We start from the raw sequence: 21,312 nt of genomic DNA, 5'->3' as shown, positions 1-21,312 counted from the left end.
ATAATGCAGCAGATTAAAGACACATCATGCTCACTTCCTTTCGTCATCAGAAGATGTCCAGCAGTGCCATCAGCACTGAACTGGTGGGACCCAGGTACACCCATCTACTGTCCGGAGAAGTCTGGCCAGAAGTGGTCTTCATGGAAGAATTGCAGCCAAAAAGCCATACCTCCTACGTGGAAACAAGGCTAAGTGACTCAACTATGCACAAAAACATAGGAACTGAGGTGCAGAAAAATGGGAGCAGGTGCTCCGAGTCAAAATGTGAAATATTTGGCTGTAGCAGGAGGCAGTTTATTCAATAAAGGGCTGCCATACAATCAGGGAGGCGTGTGATTGGCCCCAAATTTATTCTACAGCAGGACCATGACACCCAAACATACAGCCAATGTCAATAAGAACTATCTTCAGCGTAAAGAAGAACAAGGAGTCCTGGAAGTGATGGCTTGGCCCCCACAGAGCCCGGATCTCAACATCGAGTCTGTCTGGGATGACAGGAAGTGACAGAAGGATTTGAGGCAGCCTACATCCACAGAAGATCTGTGGTTAGTTCTCCAAGATGTTTGGAACAACCTACCTGCCGAGTTCCTTCAACAACTGTCTGCAAGTGTACCTAGAAGACTTGATGCGGTTTTTGAAGGCAAAGGGCGATCACACCAAATATTGATTTGGATTTCTCTTCTGTTCATTTACTTTCCATTTTGTTCATTGATAAAAAATAAATTATTAACACTTTGATCTCTGAAAGCGTAAAACTGGGGTTGCCTAAAAGGATCTGCTGCAACCTCCTCCACATGGGAGCAGTGGTAGGACTGTCTCCTGGTAATGCCCTGTACTTAGATGAGTGGTATTGGAGTAGCATTAGGCCTGGCTCCTGAAGGACCCTGCCCTTGAGCGAAGTTGGTATGATGGAATTAGTATCATTTTACTTTGATGCAAGCTGGAGAGGCACTAAATGATTCCATCGTCGATTTTAATCGACTTAATCGAATAACTGTTGCAGCTCTAAAAGCAGTAGCAAGTCTGCCTTTTAGTGATGTCCTATGCATGACAGAAGAAGCATCCTGGATTGTACGCTGAACCCCGCTGCTTTAGCACAGAAATGTGTAAAAAAGGTCACAAGACATTTCCCTCTCTATGTTCAAACCATTTTTTATAAAATTCTCTTTTTCTTCAGGTCTGCTGGGAAAGACAAAAAGGCTATTCAGGCTTCTATTCGACGCAATAAAGAAACAAACACAGTTCTTGCACGGCTAAACAGTGAATTACAACAACAGTTAAAGGTAAAATGTTACGTTTGATTTACAGATATTTCATCATAAATATGTATGACCAGAACTATTTATAATAGAATGATGAAATCTTAGTGATATTAAAGTCAAAAGGATTTTAAGCTATTTCATATGCTGATGAAATCCCTTACAATGGATGCTGCCCTTTGATGTTTAAAAGTTTGTTTCCTGCAGAATCAGCTGGTCCTCTGAGCACTGTTCCTGACTTTCTGTTTTAGAGTGACTCCTTTGTCAAGCAGAGTGCTATGCAGTGTCCCTTGTGTGTGCTAGTAAGCGGTGTGTGTGTGTGTGTCTCCACAGACAGCAAATCAAGCCCCCCTCTCTCCCCTTCTCCAAGCCAGTAGATGAACAGTTGCTGGAGTCTGCTCAGTCCTTTGTGATATTGTACTGGACAGGAAGTTCAGGGAAGCTGTGCTGAGAGACTTGGAAGCAGTTGTTCGGATACATGGTGACTAAGTATTTGGGCAAAAAAGTGAATAAATGATTCGCTGGGCAATATTTATTTCTTTGATCTGGATTCATTATTGTAAAGAAGTTTGAGAGCTTAAAATCTTCCCAATAGCTGCAATATAAAAGGATTCTGTTTTATTTTATTTCAGGATGTTCTTGAAGAAAGGATATCTTTGGAAGTTCAACTGGAACAGTTGCGACCATTTTCTCACCTTTAAAGCAACTACTACTATCTGTGAAAAAAGGCCTACCCTAAAATCAACCCGGATTTCCAGCTCAGCGTGATCCAATGTTACAATGATGTGCCTCTGTTCTCCTTCCATATTCATATTACCCTGCACCAGCCTTGATTTCTAAACACCCCTTTTCCCCAAAACTTGCTGTTCTGTAAGCATGGACATGCCTACTCTTCAATGGATGCTCCAAGGCTTATTTAATGAAGTAGTGCAAAGAGCACATGTGAGGTAACCCACAGCAACCAATCATATGTTAGCTTTAAGAAGTCTACTTTCAAGTTAGACTAACCAAAATAGATATAACCTCTGTGGGCTACAGAACATTGTTTGCACTATGTAGCTTAATTTCACAATCATGATAAGACATCTCTTTTGTATCATGTTTTTGATTTATTAGTATATGAAATCCGCAGTTCAGGAGAGTACCCAACAGCACTATAGCCTTTCGACGATAAAGTAATATGTATAATGGTGATTGACAATCACTGCCATAAGCTTATTGATAAATACTAAAATGTATTCTTGAGTATTTGCACGTCTGAGCTGTTTATTAACTTCAGAAAGTTCTTCTTCCAGTGGATATGGAGAAGTGATCTTACCTTTCACTGTCAATGTTAATCAGGGCAGTTCATTTTTTCCAAAGCAGCGTGTTCAAATGTGCCGGGTTTATTTTCCACCTTGCCTGAAGGCCTTACTCCTCTGACCTATAGAAAGGCTTTACTAATAGCAGCAATCTCCCTGAGTGTATACTGCTCTTCAGGTTGATGTACTGTAATAGTTTTGTTCTATATTGTATGATAAACACCTTTTGATCTCATATGTAAATTTGCATTGGAAGCTGACTAACAGCAATTATTGTATTTAATAGCTTATTCTGGCTGTGGGATCCTAGATGTTAAACTGCACGGATGTATCTCAGCAGAATCAGAACTAGCAATGTGTGATTTTTACACCAATAAAACAGCACAATATTTTACAAAGTGTGAATTTATAGAAGATGCTCCGCTTGGTTTTCAGTGTGGGGTCCATATGTGAGGAATTTTAGGATTATAGCTCTAGTGTAATGGCGGAAGATTAATGAAAGTGGAGAAAATAATTGAATAGCTTCTTCAGGGCAAAGCTGACCGATTTTAACCGGGATTAAAAATGATTAATCCTATAATAAGAATACTAGCTTCCTGACTGTCTCTGGCTGCAAAACGTTGAGTCACTGACCCAAAACAAGCTTGTATATTAGTGAAGTCATTGTTGAAATCATTGGTTTATCATGACAGCCCAGTAGCTGGTATTTGGAAGGTGAGGTTAGTAATAGCAGCCTCTGTATTCCCTCAGGTTTCCTTTAGTCAGGAGTGTTGTAAAATCATGCCATACATCTTGCTTCCTCTGCTTAGTAAGGTAGTATAAGTGGGCTACTGGGAAATCAGTTTTTCACCATCAGATACTGCACATACATGATAGGGCAAGTCTGAAATGTGCTATGTACAACATTTTGGAAAGTCACAATAGCTAATCCATCTGGCATGATGGCTTTGATTATCTAGCATTTTGATGATTGTTTCAGTGTTTTGGTTTAAATAATCAGGGAATTAAATATGTCCAAGCTAGATGACCTGCTACTCAGAACAGTACAGGCAGTCCCTGAGTTACATACATCTGACTTACATACGACTCCTACTTACAAACTGTACGTCAGGGGTAGTTGTACATGTACAACATACAAGTATTACTGTACGTCAGTGGTAGTTGTAATGCTACCGCGCTCGTGCTGGCGAGGATTGCCCGCCTTTTTGGGTCTGGTTTGTAGTACTGTACGTACATTATAGGACGTTGGCTCTTGTTAGACGTGCAGACGAGGGGTGTCCGGCTCTTCTTCTGGGTCACTGAGGTTTTTACTGTTATCTGTATCATTAGAAAGATTTCATCTCACTTCCTGTCCTTGAGACAACAGGAAGTGAAAGGAAATCTACCCTAGGAAGGGAAATTCACTCCTGTAAGAGTGACCATGGGAAAAAGGTGTCTCCACTGAAGCTTTAACACCAATCCTTGTTTCCATGACAAAATTTTCAAAATCCAATTGTCACTGGGACAGAAAGTGAGGTGAAATCTTCTGAACAGGGGCACACACAGCAAAACCAACATTACAGGGAGTTAACCCTTCCCTATGCTATCCAAAACTTGATGCTGTCCTGGAAGACTAATGGAAATAGAGTTACCGGTAAGTCCTAACTCTGAATTTTTGGCTGGAGTTGCACTTAAAAAATGCTTTTACATGCTTTTGCCCTTACAGTTCTGATTCCTCCCAAATATACAAGCTGGTATTATAGCAAGAGGGCTACAACCCCTATGCTCTGTACATACCAATCTTTGTTTTTTCGAACAGGACAGGGGTTTAGGGAGGGGCTTCTGTCCAAAAACACTGCTTTAATACCTCGCAGACCTGTGAAGGTGCAATGATCGGGAGGGTTATTTGGAACTTTTGGGATGGCTTGTAGAAACACCCACCCAGCACATAAGCCTGTATGGTCACAGCCCTCTTCCTGTGTGAATATTTCTGATGTGCTCGGCTGTCATCTTGCTGGAAATATTTTTATCTTTCAGTTGAAAGAAAAGTGCAACTGATGTCTGCTGTTATCCACCAAATGTAGCTCAATTGGGGTCTGACTTTGAATTCTGCAGATTGTTTAAAGGAGAACTATGGGGTTAAGGCTTTTCCCCATAGTTCTCCTTAGGGTAACGGGAGGACACAAACTAGCGTCCTCCCGTCACCCTAGGCTCAGTATACCGCGAGCTGCAGCTCGCGGTATACTGAGACGCCACAATATACCGCGAGCTACTGCTCGCGGTATACTGAGACGCTGAAGCGGATCCCGACAATTGTGCCCGGATCCGCCCAGCTGCGTGACTGAGAGCTGGCTCTGCCTATCTAGAGGCAGAGCCAGCTGTACCCGCCCCCTCCCCCGTCCGTTCCGCCAGTCAGCGCTGGCGGATCGGAGGGGGGAATCCAGCCCCTCCCCTGTCACGGCAGAGAGCCATGACAGGATCGAGAGGTGAGGGAACCCGGTATGTGTTCGCTCACCTCCCGATCTACTGAGCCGACCTGTGACAGTCTCATTGTCACAGGTTGGCTAGAACTATGAGGTGAATGAAAAGCACTCACCTCATAGTTCTCCTTTAACTTTATCTCTACTGAAGAACTTTGGTAGTGTCTAGGCCTTTGAAGGTTTTCATTTATCCTGGTCATGGTATAGTCAAGAGTGTTGGACACATTCAACCAAACTTGTTCTGTTGAAGACAATTTACCATTTTAGCATCTGTCCCAGACCTATTACACCATGGTGATTGGATTATGATCATCTCATCAAAGGTAAGGTTCATTCCATAACACATAGATACAAAAAAAAAAAAAAAAGGCTGAATATAACAAGCATACCACGTGCACACAATTACAACCTGAACCCACTCCAAAAACGATCCAATTTTATGAGCAAGAAAAGTAGAACTCAAAGTGCTCATACTGGCTTATTTTGGCTGGTCATTTATTATTTTCAGTTTGGACACTTCTTATGTGCTAGAGGTAGATAACAAGCAAGAGTTGGAAGGTGATTCCAAAACCTGCTGGAGAACTTCTGATCTCCTCCATGGAGAAATGTTGGATGTATGCAACTCTTGGCTTTTGGCAATGGTTGAAAGTTTCCACAAGTCTGTGCCTTTTGCCCATCAATGGAGAGCCTTAGTGGCAGGCTACTTAATGTGACCTACATATTTTTGGTTTACGGTCTATAGTTACATTTCATAAATGATTTCTCTTTAAAGAGACCCTGACACCATCCAATGCTAATTTAGATAAGCATTTCAAGTTAAAATACTCACATAAGCATATGCTTTTGAAACTGAAAGGATTTTTGGGGAAGGTTTCACTTCTTGCGATATTGGAAAGGTATGAAAAGAGCATTCATGCTTATTTGTAAAATCTGCTTGGTTTAAAAGCAAACTTAACCCTTGTGGGATTTTCTTGTGCTTTTTTTTAACATGTATTGAATCATTTTTATGCAATCTTAAATGATGGTGCTGAAATTTGATTTGTTTGGATTATATTCTCAAGAGACTACCAAAAAAAAAGAAATGCAATTAATCTATTTACATTTCTGGCAGTTTAATCAACATGAAGACATTGAGTACATCAGGGGCCCTATTATTCCCATCAATAAACATTGCTTTCTGCTTATTTTCACTTTCAGGGTACCCAGAACAGCTATAGATGATTGCAGTTAGCTGCAAATAATGTATTCCTTCTATATTTACTTAAAATGATTTAGATGTGAATCTTGTTAGGTAATATTTAAAGGGATAGTCCACCCAAAAGTGATATTACAAGCCTCTAACATGTACAGTGCATTCAGAAAGTATTCAGACCCCCTTTCCAGAGATGTTCAATAGGGTTCAAGTCAGGCTGGGCCACTCTATGACTTTCACAGAGTTCCCAAGCCACTCCTGTGTTGCCTTGGCTGTGTATTTAGGATCGTTGTCATGTTGGAAGGTGAATCTTCGGCCCAGTCTGAGGTCCTGAGCGCTGTGGAACAGGTTTCATTGAGGGTATGTCTGTACTTTGGTCAGGGTTGAGGGAAAGCTGAATAGAGCAGTCTCCCAGTCCCTGCTGCTGAAAAACACCCCCACAGCCTGGTGCTGCCACTACCATGCTTCACAGTTGGGTTGGTATTGGGCAGGTGATGAGCAGTGCCTGGTTTCCTCCAGACATTTAGAATTGAAGCCAAACAGTTCAATCTTGATTTCATCAGGCCAGAGAATCTTGTCCCTCACAGTCAGAGTCCTTTGTGTGTTTTTTTTCTTTTTTTTTGCAAACTCCAAGTGGACTTTCATGTGTTTTGCACTGAGGAGAGGCTTCCATCTAACCACTCTGCTATAATGGCCAGGTCGGTGGAGGGGTGCAGTGATGTTGTCCCATCTCCACACAGGATCTCTTGAGCTCAGAGTGACCATCGGGTTCTTGGTCACCTCTCTTACTAAGGCCCTTCTCCCCTGATTGCTCAGTTTGGCCGGGCGACCAGCTCTTAGAAGAGTTATGATTGTGCCAAACTTCTTCCATCCTGAGAATTATAGAGGGAGACTTCAGTGCAGCAGAATTTTTTTTGTAACCTTCCACAGACCGGTGCCTTGCAATAATTCTATCTCTGTGCTTTGCAGGCAGTTCCTTTGACCTCATGGCTTTTGCTCTGATACAGTATGCATTGTCATCTATGAAGCCTTCTATAGAGAGCTGTGTGCCTTCCCAAATCATGTCCAATCAATGTCATTTACCACAGGTGGACTCCAATCAAGGTGTAAAAACATCTCAGCAAAGATCTAGAGAAATGGGAGGCAGCTGAGCAAAATTTCAAGTGTTGTTGCAAAGGGTCTAAATATTTATGCCAATGTGATATTTCAGTTATTTATTTTGAATAAATTCACAAACATGTCTAAAATTCTGTTTTCACTTTGTCATTATAGGTACTGGAGTGTAGATTAATGAGGGGAAAAAATTGAAACACCTGTACTATCAGGCTGCAACATAACCAGATTGAAAAAAAAGTGAAGGGGGTCTGAATACTTTCTGATGCACTGTATGTATGTCTTACCCAAACAGTGGGATCACCATGCCATTCATGACATGCTGTTTCCCACTTTTGTATGTTCCATTCTCATACTATACATTAATCAGGAATTTTGGAAACCCTTGTAATAATCACATCAGGTGTACAGAACCAGGAACTCGAGCAAAGAGATCTCACCAATAGAGTTGCATAGAGATATAAGAAATGATCAAGTTTTATTTCTTCTGTACTGTATGGAGGAGCAGTGAGTGTTTACACTACACCTCCCCTTTTCTTAATTTCCATAACATAGAGTGAAGTTTTCTATAGTCCACCAAAGGGAACTTAGTACAGAAATGTGCACAGGAATTTACAAGCTCATTGGGATGCTGGCAGAAATAACCGGTATTTTGTTGTGCAGACATGGACACTTGATGAATAAATAATGAATGTACTACAGAGTGAATAGTGTGTGTGCTAGAAGGGTGTGGGAATTATGTGATGGAAGCAACTGGACAAGGTTTAGGTTGAGCAATCTGCTCAGCTAATGCCTACTATCTGCTGACTAGGTAGCACTGCAGATGGGAAGAATCTCAACATTGTTGGGGTCCACTCCGTTGCCTAAGTGACAGCTGGCTCTGCCTCTCTATAGCCAGAGCCAGCTGTGCCCATTCCCTCACCTGTCTGTCCCTCCAGAGATAGCTGAAAAACAAAAAGGGAATCCCTGCAGCATTGAGGGAGAAGAGATCACGAGCTGAGCAATCAGTGGTTACATGGTCAATCAGCTGCTGGTATAGAGCCAGTGTGTGACAGCTGCAGTGTCCATGCCATCTCTAAGCAGCGGGGAGAGTAAAACATACTTCTTTAAAATACATGCTTAAGCGATGCCTGAATAGATGAAATTAAGGCTTCATTCACATGGCCACGTACAGATTCACACCCCTGGAAGTAAACTGCATCCAGGGACATGCATCCATATTTGTATGGAAGTACAAGTTTAGATCAGTGTAACATTGTGCAGCCACATCCTGTCATAGAGTTGTCCAGGCGGCTGTATGCAAGAGCTGTCACTCCTGGCCACAGGTTTCTGCATGGACATGCACACTATGAAGGTATGCACATCCATGTGAATGAGGCACATGTCTTTTATTGAAAAAGTGCTAACAGGCAGGCTTTCTATGTCCTACTTCTGTCATAATTTGTTTGAGTCACATATGAGAGTGTACAGTCTCAGGAAAATTACTTGCTGAGACAAAGTAATCTCCCATGCACATTTAGCATCTGGGCCTGGTCAATCAAGTGGATGAAAACTGAACCCAGAAGAAAACGCGGGGGTGTCTGTGAATGAGGCGAGTGTGGACATTGCAGCGTTGGAGGGGGATTGCTTTGGCACGTAAGACTGCCATAACGTGCTAATATGCTCTACACACTAGTACATCATGGCTAAAAACTCGTATAACACCATTTTTTTTTCTTTTTCAATCTAAAATGTGATCTCTTCACCACCTTTTCATTTTTTGCCTTGCTTTCTTCCTCCTTCCTCTACTTGACAACATCCTTCACCTCTACTTCCTCCACCTCGTCCTCCTTGTGATCATAATGTCATGAGAAGAGGCTCCACCACCTCTTCCTCCCGATCTATCAGCCTTTATTTCCCTATCACATATAAACCATATTGTCAGTATGGTTACTGTGACCTCTCCCCTTATTGGCCCTTTTTAGCTGGCTGATCTAGGCAATGCATTATGGTTACAAAAGATTTGGTGTGGCAAATTTCTGCATCCGTACCCCAGTCCGCAAACCTGGAAAATGCAGGATTTGCCAAGGTGGGGCGAGCCTGAACCATGTCCCTAGTCAAAGCTGATGACTTGATCTGGGCTCAGTACTGTGCAATGAGAACTTACAGGTAACACTGGCTCACAAAACATCAGCTTCAATTATATATAGGAAGAGAATAATTACTTCAATGCAAATAGGCAAGGAGACACGTTTTTTTGATTAGAGGAAGAGAAGAAGTGTGCCGAACTGTCATTGACATTGTTGAAGTAGAGTCCTACCTTAATGTGCAAGTGCTGCTACTGCTCCTCCCATTGCAGTTCTGATTGAACGCCAACTCCAGGTTTTGTGCCCTCTGAGAAAAAAAATTGTCCTTTGTATGTTTTTTTTTCTTCTTGCTTTTAAATGCTTACTTTTTTCAGATGGCTTTGGGCTGATCATGTGACATTGCTCATTAATGTATGTATGTCCTAGAAGTTTTCATTATCATGTTGGGTGGCATTTAACCTGGATGACTGAAGACATCTTATGGAGGAGGTGAGGTACTGCAGGGATCAGCTCTGAACTGAATGTGAGTATTGCACCCTAAGCAGCTTTTTTAAATTTACCTATCTGGGGGACTTTTTAAGAAATAAAAATAGCAACTTTACCTTTTGTTGGACCTGTACCTTTTTTTCTGCTCGGGAATGGCTGTGAAGTGACGGTCATTGGAATGTCTAACAATGTACAATCTGCCCCCAGTACACAACATTGCAGCCCTGCACTATGTATTTTAAATTATGCTTGCAGATGGCCTGACTGTGCTAACCAATGAATGCTTTTACCCTCCTTTTGCAGGGATAATTGCCCTCTCTGTAGATGAGGCAGTGACCTGCTGCTCTATCGATGGCCTGAATGCTGCTGAATCACTATCACTAGTAGTGATGGGCTCGATGTTCGAGTTGACCAACAGTGCAACTCGAACATTGCTAGTTCGTGTGTTCAGCGAACAGACGAACTATCAGAGCGTTTGATGGGCTGTTCGCCTGCCGAGCGCCCCGCAAGGCATATGTTAATAAAAAAAACAAATTACTTATAATTTGTAGGTCCAAAACACCTACATAATATAGAACAATTCTAAAAAGCTAAAACATATATAGTATCTTTAAATATATAGAGATAAGTGTGTGTTTCTATTTTATACATAAACATATATATGTTATAGCTTTTTATTGTTATATAATATTTAGATTTGATAAGTAATTTATTTATTTTTTGTATTAACATTACATGGCAAGAAATGCGGCTGTAAAATGTCTGGACCGCGGGATTGTATTATAACAATTAGTCTTTAAAATATCTAGACCTGCACATGCGCAGTAGCATGTGAGATTTCTGAACTCCCTTCACACGCCCCCGGAAGTCCAAAAATCTCACGGTCCCGTGAAGTGATGGAACACTGGCACGGACAGCTTTATATTCCTCGCTTCCTTCCAACAAGCGAAAGGAAATCAGCAAGTGCTGAATGACGTCACCCCACTATCGTCCGCCTATTGGACGAGCGGGTAATCAGTAATTCTTTTCTTTACTGACGGGGTGCGACAGGCTGATTGGCTACCAGCTCGTCCAATGAACACCAGAGGACAGTTCACCGGCTTCTAATTGCCGAGCTGGCCTAAGGACGTTTCTTCCCTGGGCGGCTGGGACTGAGGTAGCATGAAGTGTTTGGTAGTGTAAGGAGTGAATACCCGCCCGAGGCACAAGGCGTACCACTGTGAGATAGCAATAGTGTGCAGCAGCTACAGCATATGTCTGTGTGCTCTGTGTCACATTGTACACATACATATCACTTTCCTGGCCGTTGTCTCTGCAGTGAGATTTCTTGTTTGTCCCTGGCAGTAGACTGAGTAGGACAGGTCTCTTATTTTCAAAGGCAGTTCAACATTTCATGGGGTTTTATTTAAAAAAATGTGTAAATGGATGACATCATCTTTTATAGGGAAGTTGTGGGTGGCCTCTCAGGCTTGCAGGGATCTGTCTGGGGTGATCATTTGTCAGTGCTGGCAGACATTCTGGCATCATGTTGGACAGCAAATGAGTGGGCATGGTGTAGTGATCAGGAAAGGCCATAGCCAAGAACGGTGGTGTTCCCCATGTGACTAAGCCACCCTGCTAGGAGTGACTTTGACAGCCACAAACCACTCGGTTTATTAAGGATGCTGACAGCTACTCCTGCATGAATGATGCCTGCAGTTGCAAGCTTCATTCATCGATACATTATAGCAATATTGTTAGCATGTGTTTGGGCTTTCTGACTGAAGTCTGCAAATACCATTTGTATTTGTAATTGCATTGTAACAATATTGTTTGTGTGTTTTAGTGCAAATCAAAGAATTGTCCTTTTGACCTGCACATCGTGTCAGTACCAGCATTTGCGTCCAACTGTGTTTTTATAAATGTATATATTAAGATGATCCCTTTTTTAAGGAAAAAGTCTCAGCAGAAGATGAAGAAGCTTGTTAACTTCCACCACCGGAGAACTAGTGCACATCACACTTGGTCCTGTGCATATCTAAGCAGGGGTGTTGGTCATCTCACCTGTCCTCCCTCCAACGCTATCTGCCAATGCTGGACAAAGGTGACAGCAGGTATGACAGGCAGTGCTGTTGAGCACTGTGCTTCCTCTGATCTTCTCTGAAGTAGGAAAGAATCACTGAGCCTGGACAGAGCACCATGGTTATAGTGGAGTAGTAGCCTTCAGCTTGTCTTGTTGGGAATGTTAGTGGGTAGAGATGAGCATCGTCATTCACATTAACACAACAACACAAGCCAGTCTCTCTTGGAGAAGAGTAGTAGCTGGTTTGTGTTTTTGAAAATAAAAACACTCCTTTTGCAACTGCTCACAACTACACAAGCTGACTCTTACTACTCCACTCTATCTCATGAATAGCAGGCAGCCTGCCCAGTCTCAGCGATTCTTATTGCTTTAAAGAAGCTGGCAGAAGAGGCACAGGCAGAGCTGAAGATGTTCTGTCTGACAGCTTTTAGGGGAGGAGGGGACAGGGGTTGTGCAGGCTCCCCTGTGTGCACTGTTACACCCAGAGGAGGTAATGCCAGAGCTGGCTGTAACTCTCCCATAGGAACACCTCTAAATTGGGCTTCAGCCTGGGGTGGAGCAATAGCCAGCACTGATGGAAATAAAAATGCATTATGTGTGGGGTTTAACATGCATTTTCATCTTCTGGAGAGACTTGTTTAACCTTTAGTTAACATTAACCACTTACATGCCTTGTACCAGAAACATAATTTTAGTTACTATAAGGACAATTCTCTGAATAAAATTTGTGCTGTTGATTTTGCTTATTTACTGATATTAATAAAACACTTTTTACCATGCTGATTATGAATACATTACATTGGTTAAGGCAAACGTAACCCCCCCCCTTCCTGATCCTATTCAGTATTTACTGGATTACAAAAATAGCAACTTCCTGTTTGTCAGTAAGTGACTATCATTTCTAAACTGACCCAGTCATCATGCCTGTAGGCATGGAAGCATAATCTGTCTGGTGTCAGATGGGGGATTGCACATTGGTATCTAGGGCTGCAGCCAACAATTTTCATCTTTTCTTAATTGATTAGTTGCCCGATAATTATCAACTAATCAATTGTTTGCATTAAAAAAAAATCTCTCTCTCTCTCCCCCACTAATTAATGAAGAGAATCGTTGCCAACTATTTTGTTCTCTTTTGGGTGACAGGAGCACATTTTCTAATGGTCTCCTGTGACCCAAAACTCCGCACATAGCAGGATATTGCCCACTATTTGCTGACAGTGCAAAGCCGTGCTGCAGCCGGGAAAGAACCCGTCAATATTGTCAGGAACCATCCCGCTGCCTGGTTGACAGCTGGCTCTGCCTCTCTAGAACCAGCCGTGCCCGCCCTGTCTGTCCTTCCAATGATTGCTGGAGGAACAGAGAGGGGATTCCCTGTGGGGAGTGTGACTGACAGTCATTACTCTCTGCAGAGAGAAGATCAACAGCTGAGTGATCAGCGGTTTGTGATCGCTCAGTTCTCAATCTATAGAGTCAGCATGAGACAGCCGCAGTGTCACATATTGGCTCGAACTGTGGGGATGAGTGTATTTTACTCTGCCCATAGTTCTCCTTTAAAGAACAACAGTATATTTAAGCACATTACCTGCCCCACCCTCCTCATACTATTTAAAAGTCCCCAATACAGACCTTACAGAAGCAGTCTACCTGAACTGGGAGCTGTCTACCTGAACTAGACCGTGTTCTCGGTCTGCACAGTGTTGCATGTTACCACACATGTATGACTTTTTTCAAAGGAAAGTGAGAAATATTTTACATATTCCTGAAGGTTACGCTCTGTAAGCTGTGCTGAATGTTATATTTGGTTGCAAAAGTGGAAAAACACTTTAAAGCAGTGATTCTTAACCTGTGTAACCTCGGGACCCACATTTGTCCTTGGTCATTAAGTCACAACCCAAGTCGCACCTCACCCTGGGGTCCAGTGTGGGTTTCTGTGCTGTGACAGACCCGAATCCCAAAAAATGAAATAAAGCAAAATCTTAATCAAAACAAAACTATAGGAATTTATATTGGTTTAATTAACGGTATTGCTAAGACTGTATAACATATACAATTGCAACTACGACCATTTTATTTGACAGGGTCTCTGCTTTCAGAAACTATTTAATCTTTTGTGGTTCATGTGCATTTGAATACGCGTGCGCAAAATTGAAAAAAGGACTCTGGCATCAAATGGGTAAAGTAACCCAGGCAGCACAGGGTCGCTTTAAAGCTGTTGTTCTCAACTGGTGGGTGGCGACCCAAAAGTGGGTCACAACACCATGTTCAGTGGGTCGCCGCGTGCCTTCCACTGTGGAAGGTAATAGGCTCCTCAGCCTCCCCATAGCACAACACTGTCAGTTCTCATGCTGAGCAGCCATTTACAATATGCTGCCCGACGCCGAGTGTCAGCTTGAGGTAGGTTGGGCTGGGGTACAGCCGCAAGGGAGCGCTATCCATACGTGCATTGCTTACAGCTCGCTCTCATGCCCTGTAGAGGCGCCTGGATCTTAGTGATGTCAGATTCTGGCTCCCACCACCTCTACAGGGCGCTCAAAGAAGCTGTGCAAGCAATGAGCTCCGAAAGTCAATTCGTTTCGGGATTCAGATTTGGACAAAATTCGTAAGCGGCAGTCTGTACGAAATTGAGTTTTCGTTTTCTTTTCGTTGTAGCAGAGTAACATTAAAGAAGTATAGTATAGAGTATAGAAAGTGATGAATCACAGAACTAGACTGCTGCAGTGGAGGGGCAGCGAATTTCCAGGGATCGGTCTAAGGATCGGGTGAGTATAACTTTTTAATTTTTGAACCTAGACAAAAACAATCACTTAACCCTTGCAGTGCGGGGGTAGCCCCACTGCAAGGGTTAAGAACAATTTAAGCCTTAGTTCAAAGTTATGTGGCCTCTTGGACTGTTCCTCATGGTGCACAATGTGTGCCTAAGGGATCCCCTGGTCTTAGCAACACTCCTGGTGCGCTGTGTTACGGAGAATCATAGATTTGAATAGATCAATGTGTTTTGGGGCCTGCAGAAATGATTAGTACCTGTAGTACTTCTTACTGCATGACAACATAGACCAGTAGAGATGTTCTAAGAAGCAAGTTTGATCACAATAAATGAAAGCAATGCTTTATTTTTCAGTGAAGCTATGCACCCTACTCCTGTATATTCACACGTTGGCCACGGGGAATATTCTGACGTTTATGAACCAGCAGAAGACACGTTTCTATTAATTGATGCCTTGGAAGGAGAAGTTGATGAGCTCATAGCTAGGTAATATACAAAGCAGATCATGAAACCCTGTCTGCCATTCTGGGCTGGTTCATAACCATGTATTCACTTTGTGTATTTTATAGGGTTGAGCTCTGCCTTGAAATTGGTTGCGGGTCGGGTGTTGTGTCAGCATTTGTAGCATCAATTATTGGACCGAAAGCTCTCTATCTGTAAGTGGTTTGTTCTTTTTAAACCCACCAGTGAGGATAAAGATGATAATAATTCTATTCTGGGTGTTTCCGTTTCAGATGTACTGATGTCAATCCGTTGGCAGCGTCATGTACCCTTGAGACAGCACGGACCAACAAAGTACTCATCGAACCAGTGATAACTGACCTGGTAATGTGTTTGTTGTTAGCACAAAAAACTGAAATGAGGTTTTATATGCATTCTGCAAGATTAAAGATTGTAAAAGGTGCGTTTGCACTGTACAGTGTTCCTGTCACGTTCACTTCTATACAGGTAGAATAGTAGACATACAATAGTGAGCTGCAATAATGTTATTTTTCACACAGTGAAGAAGCTTTGTAAAAAGTAGTGGTAGAGCAAGTCAGAGGTAGTAGTACATGAAATAGTTTCTTGTGAATTTTGTGAAAAGTATTCTTGCCTGTTACAAAGGCGACAGAGGTTTCATTCCCCAACAGGCAGACAGTTGTTTTCTCCTGTATTATATGTAATAGTTTAAATGTATTTGCATTGTATGTGAGTTTTTTCTATGTACTAAAATATCGTCTACCGCACACTTGAAGGTTAGAAATATTTAGGGCTATAACCCGTGTAATATTCCTTCAGATGATCTGTAGGTAGACAACTGACAGCTTATGTGCAAGCAGTGCTTAGTTTGAGACCTCATGCACACAGACGGAAATGGCCTTACGGATCGGACGGATCGCTGTGTCTGGGAGAGAAATCCCATTGTTTACATGTGTACCAGGGCTTAGGAACTGCCCCAAACTCAAACCTCCTGTGACCCTCTAAGTCCTGTATACAAACAATAGTACATGCGTATCAGCCATGGCTTCATTCATCATGTCATTGATTTGTACAGGTTGACTGTACGAAGCTGTGCAACACGCGCGTAACTCCCGGGCAGAGAAATATGCCGATCTGGACGCTGTACAGCCATTTCCAGTATTAGGCCTTAAACTGATAATAAAGTCAAAAGGGTTCTGAGCTATTTCAAATGCTGATGAAATCACCTACAATGAATGCTGCTCCGTGATGTTTAAAAGTTTTAGTTTTCTGCAAAATCAGCTGGTCCCCTGAGCACTGGTCCTGACGACTTCCTGTTTTAGGGCGGCTCCTTTCCCTTGCAGTATCATATGCAGCAACCCTTGTGTGTGCTAGTAAGTTGTGTGCATCTCCACAAACACACAGGCACAGCAAAGCAGGTTGTTCCCTCATCCTCCCTTCCCTAAGCTAGTAGATAGGCAGTTACTGGAGTCAGCTCTGTCCCTCGTGTACTGGACAGGAAGTTGGAGCCAGCAGTTCAGAAACATGAAGACTGTAGGGGCTTAGGCAAAAATGTGAAGGAACACTTTGCTGGGCAATGTATATTTGTGTGATCCAGGTTTATTAGTAAAAAGAGTTTAATACAACTTTAAGAAAGCAGCTTATTCAGCGTAGAGGTCACTCGTTTCCTCACAGTTAGAGTGATGGATGGATTCATTCTAAAGCTTTTGTAAATAGGGATTGCTGAAAGGTTTACCAAAGTAATCTCAAGGAACTCTTAAGGCTGTGACACACTGCACACGAAGCAGCGCGGAGTGGTGACGCGCTGCCTCCGCATGCAGAGTGTCATGTCATTTTCTCTCCGGCACATCAGCTTGCAAGTGCTCGCATAGCTGAGCGTGCCGAGATGAAAAATGTCATCTTCAGCCGATCGGCTCGTGCGTATAAACCTGCGCGTCACAATGCATTTGGTTGTTACGCAAGAGCCGATTGGCTGAAGATGCAGTCATTCATCTGGATGCACTCCACTCACACACTGCATGCAAAGCTCCGTGCCTGACATGACTTTGCATGCAGTGTCTCAGGCTTTAGTATGACGAGTAATCCTATCTGTCATGGTGGAGAGTGGCGTTTGATTGGTCAGTAGCTTTTGCCTTTTTTGTGCACATCCCAGTTTGGCCTTTTGCCATAAGAGGTATCTCCACATTACTAGTATTGTTACCGCAATCACAATGTGCATAGCACCAATAAAATAAAATTGTATTCATTTTTTCACAGGTCAGTGGGCTTCTACCAAGGCTGCAGGGCCAAATCGATCTTCTTCTGTTTAACCCCCCTTATGTGGTCACACCTTCAGAGGAAGTATGTTCTACCAATGTATTTACAGAAGTAATATACAGTGGGCGGAATTTATCAAAACTGGAGCAGTTGCCCATGGCAACCAATCAACATCTCTCTTCAGTTTGCTCGGGTAAGATTTAAAAATGAGACAGAGAAGCTGATTGGTTGCCGTGCACATCTGCTCCAAATTTTCTCTGCTGCAATTTTGATAAATTCCCCCCCCCCCCCAGTGATTTTTAACAGGGAGGCGTATGTATTTGAAATGTTATGGATATTTTAGCAAACATGCAATAACTCCACAGTATGTCACTTTCCTCTGACTGTAAGTGGCAGTGCAGGCAGAGAGTTCCCAACTACTTGATGTACGCCTTTCTTCAGGATCAGTGTATTAAAGTTGCCTGTTTCATATACTGGTCAATCATTGTTTGAATCTGCAAAAACTTATTTTGGCAACCAGCACATTATGCGCAATTTTAGAATATATTACATTGCATTATACTTTAATCAAAATGGCTCAGAAACTTACAGTTATGGTGGCCATATAATAGTAGATTTTCGGTTGGAAATGTTTGTTTCTGCCACGAAGCCTCGTTTGAGTTATAGCTCAAATACCTCATAAAGCATAGTCAAATGTTGATTTCATATGTCGTTCATTAGCATACTAACCAACCAATTTTTGACAAGCGGCAGAAATCGTTTCCTTTTGCGCATGTTCTTGCAGAGATTTTTGACGAACGAAAACCCCACTGATTCAACTATTTGCGTTCGGACCGGGGAAAATCTTCCAACCTGACCGATCGGAAAATTTTGATCACGATATCAAAAATGAAAATCAGTGATGTGCCATCAAGTGTTCGATTTCTGTCCGAATGACCAATTTCCGAACGAAAAGCGTACAATGTATGGCCACCTTAAGCCCAGTGTGATAAAGTAAAACCCAACTCAGCTGCCCATCGTAGTTTCCTCTACTGTCATGTCTGTTAATGCCCAATTCCTTTTTTTCCATCTATAGCTTGAAACAGATACAAATGGTTCCATCTGAAACTACAGCTTGATGTTATTCATCTGTTTCCTCCATGTTTTCCAGGTAGGAGGTAATGGAATACAGGCTGCCTGGGCAGGAGGTAACAATGGTCGGGAAGTTATGGACAGAATTTTTCCTCTGGTTCCTACGCTCTTGTCTCCAAAAGGCTCATTCTACCTTCTAGTTCTAAAAGACAATAATCCTGGTGAGACCATTTATAGTTCATCATTATATGACAATAGATATACAGAATAAAAACAAAGTTGCTGTGCCCATAGCTACTTTCTAGAAAAAGGAAAGGAAAAATCTAAAGTAGTTTCTGTGGACAAAAGCCCAAATGTTGCATTCGGTTAGTTCAGTCAGTATACATGCAGTATAGACAAAGCTTCAGCTTTATGCACATTTTGGTTCACTAAAGTTTGATAAATCAGTGAGGCCAGCTTAATATGGCATTTTATGCATTTTCCATAGTACTGGAGACATCAGTTTTTATCTGTTCTTATTTGTTATTGTTCAAACAATAGAAAAAAACTTTATTATCTGTTATTTAAAAGAGAACTATGGCCCAACCTTTTTTGCGTTTTCTTTGGGGGTCACAGAAGGACACGCTGTATACTAATGTCCTCCTGTTCACCAAAGCTCAGCATATAGCAGGCTACTGCCCGCTATATGGTGACAGCGCAGAGCCGTGCTGCAGCCGGGACAGATCCCGACAATATTGCTGGGATCCTCCCTGCTGCTTCTAGAGGCAAAGCCAACTGTGCCTGCCCCCTCCCCCGTCTGTTCCTCCAGTCAGTGCTGGAGGATCGGAGAGGGGAGGGAGGGAATCCCTGCGGGAGACGGTGACTGACAGTCACCGCTCTCTGCAGGAAGATCAGGAACTCAGTGATCAGCGGTATATGATCGCTCAATTACCGATCAATAGAGCTGACGTATGACAGCTTCATTGTCACACATCGGCTCTAATTATGGGGAAGAGTGTATTTCACTCTCTCCATAATTCTCCTTTAACTGCTGTCCCTGGTTGGGTAGATGCACAGGAAGCACAGACTCTCTCACCATCATTGGAAAGTTGGGAGTTTTCCCTTAGGGAAGAGTTTTAAGGATGCAAAGAATTTATTAATTTATAAAACTATTAAAGTGAAACTAAACTCAGGAATTAAACCTTAAAAATGTATTCAACTACCCTAACTATTGACAAAAATTAATCTTATTTGTGTATCACTCGGCTGTAGATCCTCAAATCATCTCTGAATTGGTGCTGACACTGTCCTTCCTTCTGGAGGGTAGTTTGTTCCCCACGGTCCCTGTGTGTAGTAAAATCTCAATACAAATTAGTAAAGGAAATGTGAAACTCCCAGGAGGAGGCTTGGAGCTACTTTAGAACACACACAGGGACAAAAGTAGCCAGCCTCCAGAAGGAAGGACAGTGTCAGCACCAATTCAGAGATGATTTGAGGATCTACAGCCGAGTGATACACAAATAAGATACATTTTTGTTAATAGTTACCGTACTTGAATGCTTTTGTAAGATTTAGCTCCTGAGTTTAGTGTCACTTTAAGTAGAATATTTTTTATGGTGTTGCTTATATCTTTTGCTGCCAATATAAAGGTCACAGCAGTGATTAAGATCAAGGCTGTCTAACTTGTGGCTTTGCATGTGAACTTATTGTTCTGCACTTGAACTATTTGTACAGCAAAAATCTATATATATATTTATATATATTTTTTTTTAGATGAGATTGTGGAACAACTGAAGTCATATGGATTACAAGGATCCAAACTGCTTTCGAGAAAAGCAGGGAGAGAACATCTGATCGTTCTAAAATTCTGGAGATCTTTGGAATGACATGAACATTTTTAGTATCAAGTTCCTGGGTATCCTCCATGAGGAAGATAAATAATTGCAAATGTCTTAATATGGATTACTTATGAATTACCCAACATAGTTGTAAGTACAAACCACAGGACCCCAATGATCTTAGTGAGCTTTCTATGCTTCCCAGCAATGGCAGTGTTCTGAATGCCAATCAGAGGATACAATATGCTCAAATCTATGATAGGTAGTGGCAGAACTTTCAGCATGTCTCACCACCATAAGCATATGCTCCCAGCAACGTCTCATCCCTTCACATTAGATTTTCATTTCAGCTGCATATTTTCCCCCAACAATATATCCCCGGTTCAGCAATCTCTCTTCCAAAAGAATACGTCTTTTCAGAGCAGTGTACCCTCTATGCCAATGATCAGCTAGTATCCTTTGCTGACTGGCAATGTACTATACATTTCATCATCTCGGTTATTATCCATGTTAGCCAGTCTGAAAGTAGGAAAATTTTCCCTCACTCCTGAGTGGTCATCAGAACAGGAAGTGAGGGAAAATAACCTCAATGGACAGAAAGAAAGAAAAAAATGAAATCTTAACTGAACTAAAAAAAAATCAGCTGGAGTTAAAAGGAAATTGTAACCCCTTTTAGACTGTTTTTACACTGAGAATGTTACATGTGAATCTGTGAAGGCAATAAATAATAAAAAAAAAACACTCCTGGGGGATATAAAGTGCAAAAGGGTGAAGAGTTTGGAGAAGGCAGGAGAAGTGAAAAATCTAGGACAACAAAGCTGATTTGGAAAAACTCTTCACCCTTTTGTGAATAGCACTGTATATCATGGAAAGTCCTGTTTTTTTCCCAAGTTAAAGAGGAGCTCCAAAAGCAGTACTGAGAATCTGTACTACACCTAGTCTACATGTCTATAATTTCCTTTTCTTTTGTCTTATTTATTCAGCAGTTGTGTTTACAAATGATAATG

General features: G+C 42.0%; 2 protein-coding genes across 6 annotated transcripts in view; both read left to right on the top strand.

Annotated features, from left to right (window-relative positions):
- The window catches only part of REPS1 (RALBP1 associated Eps domain containing 1), a 67,995-nt gene extending 65,056 nt beyond the window's left edge, over nt 1–2,939 (top strand). For all 5 annotated transcript variants that reach the window (XM_018567337.1, XM_018567336.1, XM_018567338.1 and 2 more), the window contains 2 exons: nt 1,178–1,283; nt 1,892–2,939. In XM_018567337.1, the coding sequence (XP_018422839.1) occupies nt 1,178–1,283; nt 1,892–1,960 (175 nt within the window). In that variant the 3' untranslated portion in view covers nt 1,961–2,939. The remainder of the gene's footprint in view (nt 1–1,177; nt 1,284–1,891) is intronic.
- N6AMT1 (N-6 adenine-specific DNA methyltransferase 1 (putative)) lies at nt 90–20,465 on the top strand. The gene is made up of 7 exons (XM_018567342.1): nt 90–94; nt 15,057–15,188; nt 15,272–15,358; nt 15,437–15,527; nt 17,418–17,501; nt 18,568–18,709; nt 20,241–20,465. Exons 2-7 carry the CDS (start codon nt 15,064–15,066, stop codon nt 20,351–20,353), a joined length of 642 nt encoding a protein of 213 aa, XP_018422844.1. The 5' UTR covers nt 90–94; nt 15,057–15,063; the 3' UTR covers nt 20,354–20,465.
- The last annotated feature ends 847 nt before the right edge of the window (nt 20,466–21,312 follow it).

Source organism: Nanorana parkeri, unplaced genomic scaffold, assembly GCF_000935625.1.
Source record: "Nanorana parkeri isolate BGI_ZX_2015 unplaced genomic scaffold, ASM93562v1 scaffold1031, whole genome shotgun sequence".
Lineage (NCBI taxonomy): Eukaryota > Metazoa > Chordata > Amphibia > Anura > Dicroglossidae > Nanorana > Nanorana parkeri.
Note: the sequence above shows the minus strand (reverse complement) of the source record. Positions and strands in the feature narration are given on the sequence as shown.

Excerpts from the sequence above, each read along its gene's own strand:
- N6AMT1 (XM_018567342.1), top strand. The coding sequence starts at position 15,064 with ATGCACCCTACTCCTGTATATTCACACGTTGGCCACGGGGAATATTCT. Across the intron at positions 15,528-17,417 it reads AACCAGTGATAACTGACCTG|GTCAGTGGGCTTCTACCAAG; the intron begins GTAATGTGTTTG and ends ATTTTTTCACAG. Across the intron at positions 17,502-18,567 it reads TGGTCACACCTTCAGAGGAA|GTAGGAGGTAATGGAATACA; the intron begins GTATGTTCTACC and ends CATGTTTTCCAG.